Raw genomic sequence first — 22339 nt, forward strand, 5'->3', positions numbered from 1 at the left:
TTTTTAAAGCATTTTAATCCTTCTGCCTGAATTTCCACCTGGACCTTCAGTCTGTGTGCACCCTTCTTGTGTTCTGCAGATGGGTAACAGCAGCCCGACCTTGACCCCTGATGGGTGCGTCACAACCAGCAGGCTTTCCCTCTGAGGACATGTGAAGTCTGCTAATGAAAATGCCGTTGCCTGTGTTCAGAACACTGTTAACGTGTTCTGTGCACTGTGTGCATGGAATTGTTTGAGGAGACACTGATCTGCATTCAGTGTTCTTCAGAAACGGAAAACATAATTGGAAATGTCCTTCCTCCCAAGCTGACCACAAGTAGAAAGGAAGACACCTGCATGCTGGGCTTGTTTCAAAAGCCTTGTGTTTATGAGCTTTTAAAAAACATGCATATATTTTAAGAACATTTACACCAACTTCAGCATTTTTAAATCCTGCTAGTGTGTATACCCAAGAGGATAAGCCCCCTCTTTTCTCACAGGAGCCCCTTCAAGACCGCAAGCCCTTTGGGGCACCTGGGTGGCTCAGTTGGTTCCATCAGACTTCAACTCAGGTCATGTAGTCTCACGGTTTGTGGGTTCGAGCCCCCCGTCAGGCTCTGTGCTGACAGCTCAGAGCTTGGAGCCTGCTTCAGATTCCGCGTCTCCCTCTTTCTCTGCCCCTTCTCCACTCGTGCTCTCTCTCAAAAATAAATATTAAAAAAAAAAAAAAAAGACTGTAGGCCCTTTGACCAGCAGCTGCCACTGAAAAGGTGGCTGACTGCAGGCTTCCTTCCTAAAGCTTTCTCGCCAAGAGGCAGCTGAGGCTGTGTGTTCTCACGGGCAGGGGCCGGGGCAGGAGCTGCCTGGCCTCACGCTGGGTGCTGCCCCGATGCGCTCTTTTCAGTCGCATGGGGAGCGCGGGCATCCGATTCTCTAGCGGACCCACCTCGGTGGGTGCTGGGGGTCCCCCCGAGGAGCTGGGCCATGGGTTCCTGGAGGTGCCCCCCATCTCTGGCACATCAGGGGGCTCTCAGGAATTTCTCTGTTCTGTGACGTGCTTGGTCCAGAGTAAATCCCTTATGCCCCCACCTGCCCCCACACAAATCCCCTTTCCGTGGGTAGTTTTAGCCCCACAGAATACCTGTGGCCAGTGCCGTACCGTTCAGTAGGTTGTTCGCTACTGCCTCTTGCCCACCTGCCGTCTGTGGGAGGGAAATGGGGTCCTTTGGCTGTGTGGGCCTGAAGGGGACCTTGTCTTGCTGGTAGAGTTTGGATGGAAGTATTAACCCTTTTCTGGGGGCGGTGCCTGGGTCTCACCCGTACGGGACACTGGACCCCTGCTCCTTCCTCCCTGTCTTTGTTCGGAGCTGCCCGCATCTGCAGTTGTAGGTGGACATTGCCGTCCCCTCACTTCTGCCCTCAATATGAGAAAGATGCTGTCCAACAGAAACCAGCCTGACTTCTAATTCTGCCCCCCCACCCCAAGTTTTCCACAGAACTCCACTCAACGGTGAGATGGGCAGGCAGGGGAAGGACCCTGGGTGCACAGAGCAGGGAGGCCAGGCTGAGTGTCTTGCTGGCCTTAGTGTGGCTCCCCTCCCCCCCCCCCGGAGCCCTGAGGGGAGTCTTAGCTTCTCACCGATCAGTGTATTATCCTGCTTCAAAATGAAAAGGAAGGAAAGAAAACCCAACTCCTATGTGCCAAGCGCTGTGCTTGTCACTTTTATTTGTTCTTTTAGTGCTCAAAACCATTTTTTGCAGGAGGAGGATTAGCTTTATGGTACAAAGGACTCACTCAGAAGGGATGAATAATTTAATCAATGGTGCTCGGGCTGTTGACATGAATGATGAGCGATATCGTTTCTCATCCACCTCTGAGTTTGGAATCCTTTGAGACGCAGGTGCAGTCGCTGCGTGGGGCGGGGGTGGGGGGGGGCAGGGGTCACATGCCAGCCTGATCTCTGACAAGCTGCACTGTGGGAGGCAGCTTGCACGCGTGGCCACTATGGGCTTCCGCACATTTCAGCCTTGAATCACCGGTGCTCACTCCGTGACCGGCAGAGCTGGGCAGCTCAGACTTGCCACCAGAGCAGAGGCCCCTCCCCGTTGGCTCCATGGGTCTGACCTCCGGCCGGGACACGGCTTCCCCAGGCAGGCAGACTCGGGAGAGTCCAGAGGGGCTGAGCCACGCACATCCATCCTGTTTCTTCTGGTACCTTCACCAGGGTTGCTGCCGTGTGGCACGCCCTGGGGACAGAGCCCGGGCTTGTGTGGCGGCCCTGACCGAGCCAATCTGATGGAGCCACACCTCTTCAGGTGGGTGGGAGTTGGGGGGGCAGTTGAGGATCGCAGGGAAGGAAGGGCTGCCAGGAGCATCCCTAGAGAATTCCCACACATGGAGCTAGGAGTTCGCCCTTAGCTAGTCAGCAGACGACCTAAATTCAAACTGCCCCATTCAGGATCCATATTCTACTATACCGTGCTATCCCTCGAAGTTGGCACGAGAGGATTTTTTTCCTTTATTGGGCTAACATTGGTTCGTTTGTGCTAACCAACTTAAAATGGGTTTATAAAAGAAACATACCCTAGAAATTCAGAAAATACAAGAATGTATAAGGAGGAAACGAATTTTAAGTCACGTAAAATTCCACCACTTTTAACGGTGTGGTGTGCCATCATCGTCCAGTCTTTTTTCCATATTTAGGCAAAAGACCGCACGAGGAAAATACAGTTTACATCTGCTTGTTGCATTGTCTTCTCCCTGTGTTTTTTTAAATTATATTTAAGCATTCCTACCATGATTAAGATGATAAAGCTAACTTTTCAAAAGCTGGTAATAAAGGATAAATATTAGTCTCTCCCCAGTATTTCAACATTTGTATTTTTAAAAGTCCTTGATCTATGAATATCTTCCTAAAGCTTGAAATTTTACTGTGCCTTCTTGTTTGGGTTAAACATAATGAAATATAATGTGCTTAGATAAAAAACACTGAGGTTAACAGCCCTCCTACCAGCTTTTCTGGTTTAGAGAAGGAAGGTACCAAGTGAAATTAGAGATTAATTTCACAGACGTGCATGTTGCCCTTATGAAGCTGTGTTAGCCGTTCTAGATTTAACGGGGGTACTTTACAGGAAGTGCGGCATATCCTCTGTCTAGCGTTCTGCTTGTTTAGAAGTCTGATGTGCTGTAAGTTCTTGTTGGCCCGAGCCTTTCATGCAAACAGACTGTAGACATGCTTGTCCCTGACAGTGGGGTTGGTGGCTGGGAGAGACTGGTTTTCTCCCCGCACCGCCCCCAACCCCACCCATTTTGTGTCCTGGAGAACAGCTCAGCCCTGACCTCTAGTGCCATGCAGGTCCCTCCTGTACCCTCTCCCCTCGAGGGTGGAGCCGTCAGCCTCTGTCCTGGTGATGTGGGCTCACGGTGCCGCCCTGCTCCGTTGTAGGCATATGGTGCTTCTGAAGGAGCAGTATGGGAAGCAAGTGGTCGTGAACCTGCTGGGGAGCAGAGGCGGAGAGGAGGTGCTCAACAGAGCCTTCAAGGTAAAGGCCCTGGGGGTGTTGGGTGAGGGAGGTGAGGGGCCCCTGCTCAGAGGCAAGCTTCTGTGCTGGCCTGGGAACAATAGCACTGCTCCCGCCGCATCTGGGAGTTTTTCCCCATCAGCTCTATAGCCTTAGGTGATTTGGGCTCCTGATGTACGAAATTTAATGTTTATGAACTGATGGTTAGAGAATTTGCTCAAAGTCAAAACAAAGCATCTCCCTCCTCCAGCTGTGCTTCCTCCAGACTCACACTGGGGCTTTGAGGGCTCTGCATAGCCAGGCCCCTTTGCCTGGTTCTCTTGGACACACATACACCTGCACACGTTTGGGCTTTGCCCCGCAATCCCTGACTGCTCAGGGCGCCTGAGCTCCCCTTCCCTGGCTTGGTCTGGCTCTGCTGCTGGTCAGCGCCTCCTGGCGAGCTCACCCAGACACCTGCGGGGCACTCGGTGGAGCTCTTAAGGGCTCCCGCTCAGTGTAAAGCAGGGAATCTTACATGATTTCCTCCTGCTTAACTTCGGCCTTCAAATCTCCCATCCCTGTCTGGGCCGCCCCTGAAAGCAGCTTCCTTTGCCTGGCTCCCCACGGGCTCCCTGAGGCTGTCTGGGCACTTTTGGGGCTGGTGTAAGGGGGAGGGGCCTACCCAGGGAAGGAAACGGGGCCTTCTGTTCCCAGAGCTCCTGTGTGTATTCAGTCTACTACGTGACAAGTTCCAGAATGAGCTGTAGGCGACCTCCACGCCCCTTTCTCAGTGGCCCATGTCCCTCACTTCACGGAGAGAAGCCCTCTGGTTGTTCCAAGGGCAGGGAAGCCACATATGGGGAGAGTGAAATCGGACCTCTCCTCCTGCGAAGCCTCATGGGAGGCGGTGTTTGCTGCCTTCCTGACCCCTGACCTCTGGCCGGTAGGAGCTGAACCGACCTCTGGCCAGTAGGGTGCTCATTTCATTCTGCTGGGAAAAGCCATGTGCTCAGATCAGACTTTCTGGTGGCCAATTTCATTTGGCCAGACCTGCTTTTCCTGTTTAGTGTGTAGCTGTTGGCAACAAGCTTGCTGAGCTGTCCCCCCTCCCTACCCTCTTGGCAGCAACGTTGGCAGCTTACTTTAAGGAAAGGGAAAAAGGGAAAACCCAAGAATCTCTTTTCCCTTTATGCCGTGAGCTGTGGGGAGAGGACGTCCTCAGCATCCTCCCGTCAGCTGATGGAAGTGCCCCCTGCTGACGGGCTCCTCTGTCACTAGCGGGGCTGGAGGCAGCCGTGGTCTGGTGGCCCAGCAGGAGGAAGGCGGGCTGGTGGGCAGGGAGGAGGGAGGAGGTGGATGCCACCTGGAGGTGACTGGCCGGTGTCACGTAGAGCTGTGGCTCCCTCAGCCCCGAGGCCCGTGCACCGGCTGCCAGCTTGCAACCTGCAGTCCCTCAGGCCACAACTGGCCAAGGTGCTCGCTCCAAAATGTAAAGTCGCTAAGAGGTACGCTAGTCAGCTCGGCTGACTTCTTTTTCATAGCCAGACTTTCCCAACGCTCACAGCCACGCACTGATTGGCATTCTGGCTCACAGTGGATGGGCACTTGGAGTTGGAGGGACCACAAGGCTTAAAGTCCTTCTAGTCTTTCAGAGTCATTAGACTCTCTGGACAAGCCTGACCTGAAACTACGCAGGAGGGCCTGGGGTGGGACAGACCGGGGACCAGGTGCTCTGGCAAGGCACCCGGTTCATCTTCTATCACGGGACTCGAGAGAGAGCCAAGGAGTGGCCGGGGAGGTTCCTCGTGTGGAAGAGAGGCCTCGGTCGGGAGCACCAAGCTGCCTGGAGCCCACCTGCTATGTGTCCCCATCTCTGGCCCCGCCTCCCTTCCAGGTCAGGTGCCAGCCTGGGCCCACTGGCCCTGGCCACTGGTCACCCCCATCCTGAAGTTTCACTGGGCTGTGCCTCAGGCACCTCCCTTCACAGGGATCCAGAGGACCTTGATGGGAGAACTGGACACCTCTGAGCCCACCCACCTGAGGCTTCACTTGTCAGTATGGGACTGGTTACCAGGGCAACAGGGAGCTGCATTATGAGCTCCACAGCCTGCTGGGCCTCCCTGTCCCTAATGGGCCCGTGGCGCTTGGGTGCCTGCAGAACAGAGTGGTCCTTCCGTCATCAGCGCCCGCCCAAGAGTCCTGCGGGAGGGTGATGTCAGTACAGGGCTGTGAGCTGCCCCACGGAGCCAGACCTGCTCTGGCTGTGTTTTGCCCAGGGTGGACCTTCTGCAGGCAAGATGCTCTGTGTGGTATGGGCCTCCAAGTCTTTGTTCTTCTCTCTCAGGGTCAGGACCGATGAACGGCTTGGTCCACCATATGCCTTAAAGCTAAACCGTGTGCTCGAGCGAGTGCCCTGGGGAGCCACACGGCTCCAGCTGTGCTGTCACTGCGTTCCTTCCCTCCTTCTCCTGCCACCCTTTCCCTTTCCACTTTCAGAAGTTGCTCTGGGCTTCTTGCCACGCTGGCGACACGCCTATGATAAACTTTGACTTCCATCAACTTGCCAAAGGCGGGAAGCTAGAGAAGTTGGAGAACCTGTTGAGGCCCCAGTTGAAGCTCCACTGGGATGACTTTGGTGTGTTTACCAAGGGCGAGAATGTAAGTCCACGGTGAGTCTCCACCTGCGTCCTCGTGCTCCCGCCTGGTGACTAGTGGAGTGGCCGGGGGCCTCCGGGGCTGGGCGCCCCCCTTGCTGCTCAGCTGCCCTTGCAGTTTCCTGGAGCACAGGCTCAGGGATGTGGGGGGGGGGTCCCCGGGTTCCAGCCACGTCCTTCGCCTTCCCACCTTCAGAACGTGCTCCTGAGGTTTGTGAGAAGGTGGTGAAGCATGGTTTTCTGGCAAAATAAATTATTAATAAATGGACTAGGTTGAAACATAGAGTTATGGTGACCATAGAACGTATCATCGAGGGGCGCCTGGGGGGCTCAGTCGGTTGAGCGTCCAGTTCTTGATTTCAGCTCAGCTCATGATCTCATGGTTTGTGAGTTCGAGTGCCACATCGGGCTCTACGCTGACAGGACGGAGACTGCTTGGGATTCTCTCTTACCCTCTCTACCCCTCTCCCCCATGCTTACTCACTCTCTCAAATAAACATTAAAAAAAAAAAAAGAAAAAGAACTTATTGCCCAAACTGATGAAAGCCCACATGAGTGAAAGGGACAGTTGGCACGAGCCCCGGTGCCCGAGGACACTGGGGTCTGGAGTTTCCTGCTCAGAGCTGAGCGGAAAAAGGAAGCCTGCTTTCCTCAAGTCACAATGCAGTCGATCCTCACTTTTCACAGATTCTGTATTTGCAGATTTGTCCACTTGCTAAAATTTATTTGTAACCCCCCGAATCTATCCTTATGGCTCCATCACGGTCGTCACAGACCTGCTCAGAACCGTGAAGAATTGGAGTCACTCAGGGTGTAAGGTGATGCTATGCCTTCTGGTTCAGCACTTCTACTAGAAAGTGTCCTTTCTGTGGTCTGTTTAGTGCCACGTGGTCACATTTTTATGCATCTTATTGGTGATTTCACTGTTGAAAATGGCCCCCGAACACAGAGCAAGCGCCGCCCGGTGTTCCCGAGCGCAGGAAGGCTGTGATGGGCCGAATGGGGGAAATACGTGTGATGGAGAAGCCGTGTTCGGGTGTGTTATGTGCTGTTGGCTGCGAGTTCAGGGTTAATGGATCGACGATCTGTATTAAGGTGGCTTTACACAGAAATACACATAAAACGAGGTTACATGTCGATCATCTGATGAAGATATGTGAACAGAGACTCGGGGGAACCTCACCCCGCATTCTTCTAGAAGCAGTAGTTCAGCGTTTGCTGATCTGCCAATGGTACGATGCACGAATTGTTCACGGCAACTTTCTGGAACCTAACTATGACAAATGATGAGAATTGGTGTATTTTATAATGACCCAGATGTGCAGACTGCTGAGAGGGTACGTGCCACTCCAGCGGTGCTGGGGTCCCTCAGGGTGTATGCCGGGGGTTCTGGGGGGCCACTAGAATAGGTGACTCTTGGTACCATTTTGTTTGGGAGTCTACAGGCCATTGTTCTATGGCTGTCGTTCCCCTGACCACAACTTGTAACCATTTGCATTTCTCGTTTTCCTAAGTTTTCAGAAAGGCACGCTGCGGATGAACTGTCTCGATTGCCTGGACCGAACCAACACCGTGCAGAGCTTTATTGCACTCGAGGTCTGTCCCTGTGTTGTGAAGCCCCTCGGGCCACCCATGCCGTGTCCCATGCCTTCCATCAGCAAGATGAGGGTGACATCACTGGGTTAACTTTCTACCTGTGAGGAGGTGGGGCAGAGATGTGGCAGGCATCTGAGAGGTGCTGCTGGGTGGCTGGCTTGCCCATTCACAGCATGCCTTCATCCCATTTGTAGGCACACTTTTGGGAATGCATCCCGGAAATGGTGGCACAGAGGTCCAGGTGACACCTTGAGAAACAGTAGTTCTGTGTCCCAATTACCGTGAATATGGTTTGGCAGGGGCAGCGTGAGGCTGGCTGAGATGATCGGAAGCCTGGGAGGGAGACCAGAGCCTGTCCCATGGCCCGCTGGCCCAGTGCCTGGGCGACCTCTCCTGGCTCACTGCTGGGAGGAGGGGTGGAGCCACTGCTGCCTGCCAGCTCTCCCTGCTCCCTCGCCACCCCTCTGCTGCTCAGGGGTGGGGCATCGGGAGGTGGTCAGGAGTAAGGGAGCCAGAGGAGGGCTGCTGGAATGATAAAGACAAAGTTGGATGAAATAGGGGTGAGTTGTGGTGGGAAGTCCCGTTCTTTGCTGTGAGCATTCCTCAGTCTCTAGAGGGGCACAGGGCGACCCAGAATCTGCCAAATAAGGAGCTCCCTGAGATAATGCCTGGTGAAAGTCACCCAAGGCAGCTGTGGCAGCCAGGAGCTTCCAGGTGAGCAGACAGTGACACCTGTCCCTTTCTTGTCACCCAGGTTCTCCACCTGCAGCTCGAGAGCCTGGGGCTGAACTCCAAGCCCATTGCTGACCGCTTCGTGGAGTCCTTCAAAGCCATGTGGTCTCTGAATGGGCACAGCCTGAGCAAGATGTTCACGGGCAGCCGGGCCCTGGAAGGGAAGGCTAAGGTAGGGGCAGACCACAGGGGGCAAGGAAGGGCCTGCACGGGTCCCTCTCACAGCCTGTGGTCTGGCTCACGGCAGGTGGGGAAGCTGAAGGACGGGGCCCGGTCCGTGTCTCGCACTATCCAGTCCAACTTCTTTGACGGGGTGAAGCAGGAGGCCATCAAGCTGCTGCTCGTGGGGGATGTCTACACCGAGGAGTCTGCAGACAGAGGAAGGGTACTCCTGGACAACACGGCCCTGCTGGGTAAGAGGGTTCCCACTCCACTGTATGGAGGTGCCAGCTGCCCTGCTGCCCAGAGAGAGTATGTGTGTTGGGGGTGCTGGCCAGCCCTTCCCCCTCCTCCTCGTGCAATCTCAAATGGCAGGTAGTGACACTCCCCTGAGCTGAGCTTCTGTGCGTGTACTTCTGGCCCTGACCTCAGCCTCACTGCTTGCAGCTATGTTTTGTATTCTTGTATGAGACGGTCAGTCATGTGCAGCCGCAAGAGGAGGCTCAGGAAAAAACAGAGTTTATTCCTCAGAAGTAGGAACCTGTAGACCAAAAATGAGATGTTGGGAAAAGATGTTTTGTGCAGATGAGAACAAGAAGAAAGCTGGTGTAGCTATGCTCCTAGCAGACGAGAGAGACTTTCAAACAAAGACGAATAATAGACAAAGAAGGGGTATTACATAATGATAAAGGGGTCCATTAAACAAAAAGATATATAACACGTATAAGTAAACAAAAAGATATATAACACGTATAAGTATATATACGCCAAACATATAAGCTCTAAGATCTACAAATATTAACAGACCTAAAGGGGGGACTTGACAGCAGTACAGAAAGAGCAAAGGACTTTAATACCCCATTTACATCAATGGGTAAATCATCCAGACAGAAAATGAATAAGGAGACAATGGCCTTAACACATTAGACCAGATGGACTTAACAGGCATAAACAGAATATTCCACCCCAAAGCAACAGAGAACACATTCTTCTCAAGTATAGATGGAACATTCTTCGGGATGCATCATATGTTAGGCCACAAAACTAGTCTTAATAAATTCAAGAAGATTGAAATCATATCAGGCATCTTCTCTGATCACAATGGTATGAAACTAGAACTCAATCATAAGAAAACTGGGGAAAAACACAAAAATGTGGAGATTAAACAACATGCTACTGAAAAACCAGTGATGGGTCAGCAAAGGAAGGAAGGGAGAAATCAAAAGATACCTAGAGACCAAAATAAACAAACAAAACAAAAAACAAATACAACATACCCAAATCTTTGAGATACAGCAAAAGCACTTCTAAGGGGAAAGATCATAACAATACAGGCCTACCTCAGAAGCAAGAGAAAGCTCAAACAATCTATCTTTACAACTGAAGGAACTAGAAAAAGAAGAATAAATGAAGCCCAAAGTCAGTAGAAGGAAGGAAATGATAAAAGAGTGGAAATAAATGAAATAAGAGATTTAAAACCAGTAGAAAAGATATATAAAACTAAGGGTTCTTTGAAAAGATAAAACAAAATTGATAAACTTTTAGCTTAGACCATCCACGAAAAAGGTTGCTAATCAGAAATGAAAGAGGAGAAATTAGAGCTGACACCACAGAAATACAAAGGATCACAGGAGACTCCTGCAAATAATTCTATGCCAACAAATCAGACAACCTAGAAGATATGGATAAATGCCCTTCTTCCAAGACTGAATCACGAAGAAATACGAAATCTGAATAGACTGATTACTAGTAAGGAGATTGAATCAATATTCAAAAACCTCCCAAAAGGGGCTCCTGGCTAGCTCAGTTGGTAGAACATACAACTGTTGATCTCAGGGTTGTGAGTTCAAGCCCCCTGTGGGGCATAGGGATTTGAAAAAATACAGTGGCTGAAAATTAAAAACGAACAAATAAAAAAACCCTCCCAACAAACGTAAGTCCATGACCTGAAGGCATCACTGGTGAATTCTACCAAATGTTCAAAGACTTAATATCTATCCTTTTCAACTCTTCCAAAAAGTTGAAAAGGGGGGATACTTCCAAACTCCTCTTATGAGGCCATCATTATCCTGATACCAAAACCAGAGAAGGATGCCCCCCCCACACACACACACACTTGCAGGCCAGTATCACTGATGAACACTGATGTAAAAAATTGCAATAAAATATCAGAGTAAATTCACCAACACATCAAAATGGTAATTTACCTTGATCAAGAGGGATTTATTCCTGTGATGCAGGGGTGGTTCAATATCCACAAATCAATCAACTGATAAACCACATTAACAAAATGAAGGATAAAAATCGTGTTGATCATCTCAATAGATACAGAAAAAGCATTTGACAAAATTCAACATCTATTCCTGATAAAAACTCTCAACAACATGGGTATAGAGGAAATTTACCTAAACATAACGAAGCTTATGTATGACAAACCCACAGCTAACAACATACTCTTGTTCCTGAGAATGGGAACAAGACAAAGATGCCCACTCTTGCCACTTTTATTCAATGAATATTAGAAGTCTAACCCACAGCAATTAGGCAAGAAGGAGAAAAGGCATCCAAATTAGAAAGGAAGAATAAAACAGTTGCTATTTACAGATGACATACTATATATAGAAAACCCAAAAGACTCCACCAAAAACTGTTAGAACTAATAAACGAATTTAGTGAAGTACTAGGATACAAAATCGACATACAGAAATCTTCAGGCTTTTATAAGCTAATAAATTATCAGACAAATTAAGAAAACAGCTCTGTTTATAATTGCATCAAAAAGAATACCTACAATAAATTTAACCAAGGAGACAAAAGACCTATACTCTGAAAACTATTAAGACACTAATGAACAAAATTGAAAAAGAGACAAATAAATGGGAAGATATTCTGTGCTCATGGATTGGAGGAATTCGTATCATTAAAATGTCCATACTAACCAAAGCAATCTACAGAGTCAGTGCAATCCCTATCAAAATTCCAGTGGCATTTTTCGCAGAACTAGAACAAATAATTCTAAAAGACCTCAAATAGCCAAGGCAATCTTGAGAAAGAAGAACAAAGCTGGAGATCTCAAGATCCCTGATTTCAAACTAAAGTATAAAGTTATAGTAAAACAGCATAGTAGTGGCATAAAAATAGACACACAGAACAGTGGAACAGAATTGAAAGCCCGGATTGAAACCCATGCATATACAGACAGGAAATTTATGACAAAGGAGCCAAGAACATACAATGGAGAAAGGACATTCCCTTCAATAAATGGTGTTGGGAAAACTGGACAGCCACATGCAAAAGAATGAAACTAGATCACTGTCTTACACCATACACAAAAGGCAACTCAAAATGGATTAAAGACTTGAATATAAGACCTGAAACATAAAATTCCTAGAAGAAAACAGGTGGTAGCCTCCTCAGTGTGTGTGTGTGTGTAGGATCTGATTCCAAAGTCAAGAGAAAGAAAAGCACAAACAGAAGGGATTACATCAAACTGAAAAGCTTCTGCACAGTGAAAGGAATTGTCATCAAAATGAAAATGCAGCCCTACTAAGGAGGAGAAGATTTTTGTAAATCCTATATTGGATAAGGGGTTAATATCTAAAATATGTAAAGAACTCCTACAACTCAACAACAAAAAGCCAAACATGAAAGATGAAAGAAAATGGGCAGAGGATCTGAATAGACATACAGTATTTCTGAAGAGGGCATGTAGATGGCCAACCAGCTCATGAAAAGATGTTCAACATCACTCATTACTAGGGCATGCAAATCAAAACCAAAATAAGGTATAATCTCACACCGGTCGTACTATTATCAAAAAGGCAGCAAGTATTGGAGAGGTTGTAAAGATAAGGAAATCCTTGTATGCTGTTCGTGGTAATGTAAATTAGCGCAGCCACTATAGAAAGCAGTATGGAGATTCTTCAGAAAATTAAGAATTGAACTACCATATGATCCAGCTGTTCCACTTCTGGGGATTTAGCTTAAGAATGTAAAAACATTGATTCAAAAAGATATATGCACCCCTATGTTTACTGCAGTATTATTTACAATAACCAAGATAATGGAACAAGCCAGTGTCCATCAATAGATGGATAAAGTAGATGTGGTACACACACACACACACACACACACACACACACACACACAGGAATACTACTTGGCCACAGAAAGGAATGAAAGCTTGCCATTTGCAACAACATGGATGGACCTTGAAGATATTATGCTAAGTGAGATAGGCCAGATGGGGAAGGACAGATACCATGCGATTTCACTCACGTGGAATCTAAAATAAAAAACACAAACTTACAGAAACAGAGAACATATCAGTAGTTACCAGAGGGGGTGGGGGTAGGGGAATGGGTGAAGGAGGTCAAATGTACGGTGATGGTTGGTAATGAGACTTTTGGTGGTGGTCACTGTGTGGTGCATTCAGATGTAGAACTGTAATGTTTTACACCTGAGACTTACGTTATATACCAATTTTACCTCGGGTTAAAAAAATGTTATTATACTCTCAGGTCCTAGATATGGAGAGCATACCATACAGAGGTTTATTGAGGGTTTCTTATTGGGATTTCTGCAGGAAAGGCAGGAGGGTAAGTAGCTTAGAATCGGACAGTTTAAATAATTCTGGTGGGCTTTGGGTTATAAGCATGGACTCCAGCTGAACGGTACCTGGTCCTGGCATGACTGAGGCACAGGGATATACAAAATACGAATGCGATACCAGCTATCACCGTGTTTCCTGGGAGCCTGTTCTTTCTGGCCTTGAGTGGGAGCCCACTCCTGTACTTTCTTAGTTTAGACTATATTTCCGAGCCAAGAGGAAAGGAAAAGTCGAGAAGATGCTGGAGGAGTCCGTGTTCTATTCTACAGGTGTCAGCTTCTTTGAGTGCTAACTCTGCCAGAAACCCTTTCTCAGGCCCCGTGGATTCTTGGTCCCATCTCCAGGTATCATTTGTCCCAGGGAGTGTCCAGTGAGGGGGGCCTCCTGCTTGTTACGGCCCCGGGACCCTGGAGAACTGATAGAGGGAGAAGTAGTTGTCTCCAGGGATGAGGACACCTTCTCTCGGGGGCAACTCCATCATGCTTCTATCAACAGCTAGAGGTTTCTATTTGTTAGTTGAACTACAGTTGACATATGGCATCATGTTTCATGTGTACAGCGTAAGGATTTGCTATTTGTATACATGGTGAAATGATCACGGTAAGTCTAGTTAATATCCATCACCGCACACAGTTACCAAAAAAATATTTTTTTCTTGCGATGAGACCCTTCAGGATCTATTCTCTTAGCAACTGTGAAACATGCAGCACAGTGTTAACTATGGTGGCCCTGCTGTGCATTATGTCTCAGGGCTTACTGATTTCATAACTGTAACTTTAGACTCCCTTCGCCTTTTCCCCCCCATCCCACTCAACCCCCAGTCTGTTCTCTGTGTCTGTCAGTTCATGGTTTTTAGGGTTTTTTTGGTTGGTTTTTAGCTTCCACAAATGAATGAACCAGAGGTTTCTTAGGAAATTTTTAAAATAATTTTTAAATTTTATTTATTTTGAAAGAGAGAGTGCGCAAGCAGGGGAGGGACAGAGAGAAAGAGAGAGAGGGAGAGAGAATCCCAAGCAGACTCAGCACTGTTATCCATCATAGAGCCCGATGCAGGGCTCGAACCCACAAACCATGAAATCATGACCTCAGCTGAAATTAAGAGACGCTTAACTGACTGAGCCACCCAGGTGCCCCTCTTTGAAGAAATCTTAATGGTCTCTTATTCCCTGGACACTGTAAATGCTATGGAGCTAGTGGAGAAGAAGGGGAGAACCTAGCATTTTTCTTTAGAAAAACGTTTGTTTTGTTCTAGAAATTTTTGGAAAATTAATTTGCCCATGTTTAAAATGGTTTCAGAGCCCTTTGCTGCTTTCATGATTCCATAGGGGCGCCCCCTTGACTCTAAATAGCCAAGGTGATATTTGTATCGACCTAGAAATAAGGTGTAAGCTCAGTCAAAGCTGAGAGAAGCTCTGAGTAGCACAGAGTCTTATGAAGTAGATAGGTAGGTATGACTTAAATTTGCTGTAAGTCACTAGTTTAAAAAATGGAATCTATTGTGGATATCCAGAGGGTGGATGTGGTTCAGAGTAATGCTTTTTTAAGGGTTTGAGTCCGAGGTAAACAAAACATCTCAGGCTTGAGGGCTGGAAGGTGGAAAAGGCAAAGATGGGCTAAGACATTCCAAGTTTAACACGTATGCATTTAAAGTATGGTAGGCTGGGGTGCCTGGTAGGTCGGGGCACCTGGGTGGCTCAGTCAGTTGAGCATCCGACTTCAGCTCAGGCCATAATCTCGCAGTTCATGGGTTCAAGCCTCACATTGGGCTCTGCTGTCAGCACAGAGCCCACTTCAGATCCTCTGTCCTCTTCTCTCTCTGCTCCTCCTCTGTGCTCGCTCTCTCAAACAATAAACATTAAAAAAAATAACAAAGTATGGCAGGTTGCAGTGTCCCCTTGCTTATGTCCCCACTGGCTTGTGGATGGAATGCTGAGGCTGAGATTTCCTGTGGTCTGATGCCCTAGCCTGTGGGGCTCTGGTTGAGTAAAGGTTATGGAGAAGGGAGTGTCTGATCCTGTGTTTGCATGCCATAGGGGAGGGCTGCCTGGGTGGCTCAGCCGGTTAAGCATCTGACTCTTGGTTTCAGCTCAGGTCGTGATGTCACGGTTCGTGAGGTCAAGCCCCACGTGGGGCTCCACACTGAGTGTGGAGCCTGCTTGGGCTTCTCTCTCCTTCCCTCTCCCTCTGCTTTTCTCTCCCCCCGCCCCTGCTTCTCTCTCTCGAAATGCAAAAACAAACTTTTAAAAGATGCCAAAGGGAAGTGCGGTGTCTATGGTGGCCTTAGCCCCTCACCATCTTCTCGAGGAGCACACTTGGCCCGTATCTGTAGGACCTGCGGCCGTCTGTCCCGACAGGGAGCTCCTTCCAGGTTTCTGGAGGACACCTGTGGTTGTGCAATGCACACACCTGTGCCCTTTCATGCCTCCTCACAGTGACCCCCAGGATCCTGAGAGCCATGGCAGAGCGCCAGTCGGAATTCACACATTTCAGACGGATCCGAATCGCCATGGGGACCTGGAACGTGAACGGAGGAAAGCAGTTCAGGAGCAACCTCCTCGGGACAGCAGAGCTGGCCGACTGGCTGCTGGACTCCCCCAAGCTCTCGGGCCTGGCAGGGTCCCCAGGTGAGTGCGTGCAGCTGTCGCGACCACGAGGGCCTCGGTTTGACCTTTTCCGCAGCCGGTGCCTCCTGAGAATTGGTATTTGGTGCTCTCACTCCCGAGAAAGGTTAGAAAGTGCTGTGGTCTAACTTTCTAGCACACACCTGGCCAATTATTTGACGCCTTCCCTTTTCTGCGTGTTTGGAAGGGCTGTCGAAGTGGGGAGTCTCTCTCTTCACATACAGAGATTTTGCAGTTGTGGGTCTCGCTCACTAGAACCTTCTTGTCGTGAGGAGGAGCACGTGGCTCCTGGAGCCACATTGCCGTCGGAAGCTGGGCCAGAGCCAGGCACACGGGTCGTGTTGCTGCTGACCAAGCACGTGTGTCGCAGCCTTCTCCCCAGCCACCTGTGTCTGCATATCCGCTCTAAGCAGTTGCAAAAGAATTTGTGTGCCCTTTAGGAATACAATAATCCCAAGTTGGGCCCCTCACCTTGTGTCTTACATCATGCAAGGGAGTATTGGATGGCCTCAGAATTGCAGGGTTGGGAGAATCAATGATTTTCTGCAGTCAGCATTTATGCGGAGGCCTGGCTCTTTCAGGCTTCCTTGGATTCTGCAAGGGATCCATGATCCGGTTCTCTGTGGACGTGTAAGAGCCTCTCATTCTCCACAGCGGCCCTGAGAGGTGCCTGGAGCCCACCCCCCCCCCCCGCCACCATCACGTGCACGGTCGGCACCCCGCTTGCTGCCTCGAGGTGCAGGAGAGCTGGAGCGCACAGTTCGGGGGTCCTGGGATTCTTGTGTCGGTGGGGACCGTTCAGAATGCCCACCGGAGCAGGCCCCATAAGTGCTGCAGACATCAGAGAGAACTTCCCTCCCCCTTTTCGAAAAATGGCTCTTTGTTTGCCAGCCGGCAGGGTGGGTGGGGACAGCAAGCTGTTGTCACTTTTCGGGGCATATTATTGGGACGCAGGCTCAGCAGCGCCCCCTAACCGGAAAAACTCACCGGGTTCAGGAGGGAGGAGGGGCTGTGGTGACTGTCGCCAGCAGATCAGAGGAATTGGGTTGTTTTTCTTTAAACAAAGAAGAGAAGCTCTAAGCCAGTCAAGCTTGAAGTTTCCAAGCTGCCCTGTGAGGCCAACAGGGAAAGAAGTGGACAGCCTGGCCTTTCCCGATGGCGTCAGGGAGCACAGGGTGTCCCTTTGTGCAGCGCTTTGAACCACAGCCTGAAATGATGGCTCAGGAGCCGAGTGGCCGAAGGTGGCAGGGGGGCACTGGAGAGATGTGGCAGGGGTCGTGTTAAAGCCTCAGCTTCCCTGTTAACAGGGACCCAGAGAGAACGGATGAGCAGCACCATGGCTGGCTGTGTGCCCTGTAGAGTGCATTTCGGTAGCAGACCTCAGCCGTCACCACCTAGAGCTGGACAGGGTTTTCCGTGCTCCGACCACCGAGATGACAGTCCCCTGGGGCAGGAAGGGCCACATCAGTCAGTCATAACCAGCAAGGCTGGGCCCAGCACTGTGAAAAGTACTGAGGGACACAGGCAAGTGTGAGACAGTGACGTCCCCACATGCCTTTGGGCCTGATGCACGTGTTGGTCACCGGGAAGGAAGGGAGACGGACAGGATGGTGCCATTACCACCTGCCAGGTGGAGTGGGTAGTTCACCCGTGCCATCTGATGGATGCTTCACAACTCCTTGTGAGATGGTGGTTACTGTCCCTTCTGCAAAGAAAGGAACAGAGGTCTGGAGGGGTCAGTAACGTGCCCCAGGATGTAGACAGGGAAAGGCCACGTGCACAGCAGGACGTGAGGGAAGGTGGGACTCCACACGAAGCTTCACTGAGTCATCGGGACGCGTGCACCCGGACCCGGGGCACACCTGGGCTCAAAGAGGCAAACGCGGTGCCCCGCGAGTTTGCTCACCTGCAAGTTTGCCTTGTTGCGTCTGATTGTCCTTCACCTCCGGCCTTTCCCCCCCCCAGATGATGACAGCCCAGCTGACATATTTGCCGTGGGGTTTGAAGAGATGGTGGAACTGAGCGCAGGGAATATCGTCAATGCCAGGTGAGCATCCAGGCACGAGGCATGCAGGCGGCACCCTGAAACTCACCCGAGGCTTTCCTGAGCCAGGGACCTGGCTAGGAGCGGGGTTCTGGGCCATCCTGCTTTGGCGTCCGCTAACCTGGGACCCTGGATGTGTAGATACTTGGGATTGCATTCCTTCTCCACACACAGATGTGTACCTCTGGTTCCTCTTTCTTTGCAAATTAAGGAAATAGAAGGGCAGCGTGGTATTGCTGTATATTCTCAGCCGTGTGTGGAGGCTGAGTCATGCTGTGAGCTGGCATGTGGGCACCTGGAAGGTGTGGGCTGAGGGCCAGGCTGGAAGGGTGCTGACTCACCTTTCCTGGGGTAGGTGAGAAGGGTAAGTGCAGGGAGACGGTGTTTCTGTTCCCTCCACCGGATGCAAAGGAAAGAAAACCACTGTATTGATGTTTTCTGTAAGGTCAACTGGACTTTTTCTTTGTTGGTTTTATTTCAAGGACTTTTCTGAACAAATAATAAAACCTGGTCTGTGCAGCTCTAATGAGCGAGGTACTGCATTGGGTTTTAGGTGGAGGGGGTGGGGTGAGACGTGTGCTGTGATGTGTATGGTACAACCAGAAATACACAGATAGTCCATGGCAGGAGGTGAGGCAGGGAACTAACATGGGAGTGGGGACAGCATGACACCAGTTGTACAAAAAGAATAAACTAAGGGCTGGAGGAGTTTGTGGGTAGGAGGGCCCATCTCCAGCAGACGGTAGAGCGTTTCTTTCTCTTCCAGTACCACCAACAGGAAGATGTGGGGTGAGCAGCTCCAGAAAGCCATCTCACGCTCTCATAGGTACATTCTCTTGACTTCGGCACAGCTGGTGGGCGTCTGTCTGTATATCTTTGTACGTCCATACCATGTCCCATTCATCAGGTAAGAACATTGAGTTAATGAACGTCTGGGGGACACGGGGTTGTTGGTCTCGGTGTTTTGTTCGGACTTCCTCCCCCTCCCCCCTCCTGCACCAGGTTCGGGACTTGCCATTATTCTAAATCAATGTAGCAAACCCCCCAAGGAAAAACTGGGCTGAATAGAATATTGTCTGGTGACTAAAAAGCCACAGTGGGAACCTTCCAGGTCAGGAAGCTGAGCTCTTTCAGAAAGAGTGATTATTGTCTCCCAAACTCAGTTTTGTGCAAGGAAAGGGATTTTTTGTTGAAGTTTTAGACAGGAAGCCTCTGACCAAGAGCTGAGTAAACCATCAGGAAATGCCAGCTCTTTACAAGAGTTCTAAATAAGACATGTGGGCAGAAAGGCTCTCCCACTGTCACCCCATTGCAATGTCCCTAAAGTGACAGCTTTGTAAATGTCAGGAAGAGAACACTTAGGAAATGGGTGTCCTCTTAGGAAAGTGTGAGTGTGCATGTGTGTGTATATGTGTGTGCACGCATGTATACATGTGTGGTGTGTGTGTGCATGCATGTGTACATGTGTGCGTGTGTATTGTAAGGTTTGGGAGGAACTCACCTTTTCCCTCGATGACTCATAACCTCCCATTGCTACCGGGTCTCGCCCACGTCCATAGCATTCCCTCCAGTCTTTCTCACCGCCCCTGCCGGGCTGAACCTTTCCTGCTACCTGGGTGAACACCTCTGTGTATTTAGAGGAGAGGAGGCGTGCCTGTGGCAGAGCTTGGAGAGCAAGACTGGGCTCTGTGCCCGTAATCCCCTTCTATGATGCTCAGAAAATCTTTAAGTCCGTGTCCCCCTGACTGTTCATTCTGGCAGTCGGGCAGTGTCCAAAGTGAGTGGGTAAAAGTCAGTGAAGGGACAGGGTAGAGGTTAGAGATGAACCACGAGAGAGGGCGGTGCTGGGGAGCTCCAGATTTCCCAGATGCCACCCAGGGTCCCCAGCCTCTCCTTCAGCCTTAGCTTGTTTAGCTCCTATGCTTCTTGGCCACCTTGTCTGCTGATTGCTGGTCCCAGGGAGCAGGGGAGACCTCTGTGTGCCTCAGTCTACAGTCCCGTGGACCCACACACTCACTTGTAGGAATTGCAGGCTGGCATTCGAATGCGAGCTGGAGTCTGCATGGAAACCGCCTACCCAGCCGGGCACAAATAACTGGATGTTTCCTGTTTCTTAACATGCGTGGATTACCTGACTGCAGCACCCGTGCTTTGCCGGAAGGCTGCGGGTGTGGGCCGGGGGTGGGGAAGCCGGTGCTGCTTCGCAGGCATAGAAGCAGAAAGCGGGGACGGAAGTGACAGCTTCATGAGTGGTTCTGTGAGCGCAGGGCGCTTGAGAGTTGGGGCTGTGGAGACGGTCCTCCAGGCCTCCCAGGAGGCAGCCGTCAGCAGGGAGAGGAGAGTGTGGCGCGCTGGGCACCCCATGGCCTGGCCGCTGACGATGTGATTAAACAGATTCTGAGCCACAAGCCCCAGGCTGCCGCCCAGCTCTTCTCTGGAGCAAAGCGGGTTTCCGCTTGTCCTTCTTAACCGCTAAGGAGCCGCCACCCGTGTGCATTCTGTGTTCCAGAGACGTGGCGATTGACACGGTGAAGACGGGCATGGGAGGAAAGGCGGGGAACAAGGGTGCCGTGGGCATCCGCTTCCAGTTCCACAGCACCAGCCTCTGCTTCGTGTGCAGCCACCTGACGGCCGGGCAGGCCCAGGTGAAGGAGAGGAACGACGACTACAGGGAGATCACCCAGAAGCTCAGTTTCCCCATGGTGAGCAACGTGCCGTGGGTGGATGGCGGCCCAGAATGTGACAGGGACGCGTGTGCTGGCTCACTGCTCGGCGCAGCCCCACGCGTGGTTTTCTGAGCTGCCCGTATAGGCCGGGCATCGGAGGTGCGACTGCTGGAGGGTCCCTGCCCTTGGGGGCTCAGCGCTGGGGGAGGGGAGATGAGCTGGGATGGCACAACAGAGGTGAGCCCAGGGGGTCTGGAGTGTTCTATGCCCCACACCGAGTCCTTATGCACTTATACGTTTTCGTTGCATCCCTGTGTGTTTTCCGATTTTCTCACTTGTGGTCCGTGCTCCGTCCAAGTTGGTGGAGAACAACTGAATCCAAACAGTGTGAGACGTGGTTTTCTTTAGATCTGTGGTCTTCAGATATGTATTCTGTTGCAGCTAAGAACGCCCATTTTTTTACTTTTAATTTAAAAAAAAATGTTTATTTATTTATTTTGAGAGAGAGAGAGACACTGTGAGAGCAGGAAAGGGGCAGAGAGAGAGTGAGAGAATCCCAAGCAGGGCCTGTGAGGTGAGCGCAGAGCCCCATGCGGGGCTTGATCCCACAGACTGTGAGATCGTGACCTGAGCCAAAATCAAGTCGGACGCCCAACCGACTGAGCCACCCAGGCGCCCCAAACGCCCGGTTTTTGAATCTGTGGATTCCTGACTAAGGAGCCCTGGATCCTTCCACCTGGTCTCCAGGTTGCGGATAATATGCGCCATGCTGCCCTCTGGTGGTGGAAGGGGTTTCCATCCCAAAGCCAGCGGATCTTCTTTTCAAATTCAGATTTGAATGTTCTCTTTCCTGTATAAACATGAGTGCCTGCACACCTTCAGCCTGGTGCAAACCACCGGTTTCCCAGCAGTGAGGGGAGGCCAACTCTTTTCACCACATGTTCTGCCAGTGTCTGTGACACTGTTGGCTGGGTCACAGAGCTCCAGAGTGTGAGAGCAAATAGATCCCATAAAACTGACATCCTGTTTACTGGGCTGCATAGGCTCTCCAAGCAAAAACTCTTTTATTTTCATCAGTGAGTGCTGTAGTCTTTGCTGTAGTTTTTGTTTCTTGGATCAAAAAAGAAATTTACAACGTGTAGTCTTCTAATTTACGTAGGACATTATGCGTGTTTTCTCTGTGTGTCTCTTCATTAAAAAAAAAAAAAAAAAAGTCCAACCAGGGGCGCCTGGGTGGCTCAGTCGGTTACGCATCTGACTTCAGCTCAGGTTGTGATCTCATACTCCATGAGTGCGAGCCCCGCATCAGGCTCTGTGCTGACAGCTCAGAGCCTGGAGCCTGCTTCGGATTCTGTGTCTCCCTCTCTCTCTGCTCCTCCCCTGCTCATGGTCTGTCTCTCTCTGTCTCTCTCTCTCAAAAATAAACATTAAAAAAAATAGTCCAACCCTTCTCACTTAAAGTGCTGTTTTGAAATAGTAAACTTTAGACATATTCAAAGGGCTCAAAACGAGCCTTTTTTTTCAACAACAGAAAATTGCGGATGCCGATCAGTTAATGCTCTACACCTGTGCTGCCCGGCAGACTAGGCTCTAGCCACAAGCAAGTATTTTAATTTAAAATCCCTTGGTTACACTGGCCACATTTCTTGATGGCCACTCACTGGCTGCTTGTGACTGGCTGCCTGTGGCCAGCTGCTCCCGTTCTGGACGGCACAGATGGAGAACATTTCCATCACTGCCGAAGTTCTGTTGGACAGCAGCGCTCTACACATTTA

At 50.2% G+C, this 22339-nt stretch overlaps 1 protein-coding gene across 4 annotated transcripts in view; it reads left to right on the forward strand.

The window, feature by feature from the left end:
* SYNJ2 (synaptojanin 2) overlaps positions 1 to 22339 on the forward strand; it is a 104741-nt gene that overhangs the window by 59573 nt on the left and 22829 nt on the right. For all 4 annotated transcript variants that reach the window (XM_047859048.1, XM_047859050.1, XM_047859049.1 and 1 more), the window contains 9 exons: positions 3426 to 3522; positions 5980 to 6152; positions 7652 to 7733; positions 8488 to 8637; positions 8713 to 8878; positions 15666 to 15857; positions 17820 to 17901; positions 18665 to 18805; positions 20408 to 20600. In XM_047859048.1, the coding sequence (XP_047715004.1) occupies positions 3426 to 3522; positions 5980 to 6152; positions 7652 to 7733; positions 8488 to 8637; positions 8713 to 8878; positions 15666 to 15857; positions 17820 to 17901; positions 18665 to 18805; positions 20408 to 20600 (1276 nt within the window). The remainder of the gene's footprint in view (positions 1 to 3425; positions 3523 to 5979; positions 6153 to 7651; positions 7734 to 8487; positions 8638 to 8712; positions 8879 to 15665; positions 15858 to 17819; positions 17902 to 18664; positions 18806 to 20407; positions 20601 to 22339) is intronic.

This window comes from Prionailurus viverrinus, chromosome B2 (assembly GCF_022837055.1).
Source record: "Prionailurus viverrinus isolate Anna chromosome B2, UM_Priviv_1.0, whole genome shotgun sequence".
Classification (NCBI taxonomy): Eukaryota; Metazoa; Chordata; class Mammalia; order Carnivora; family Felidae; genus Prionailurus; species Prionailurus viverrinus.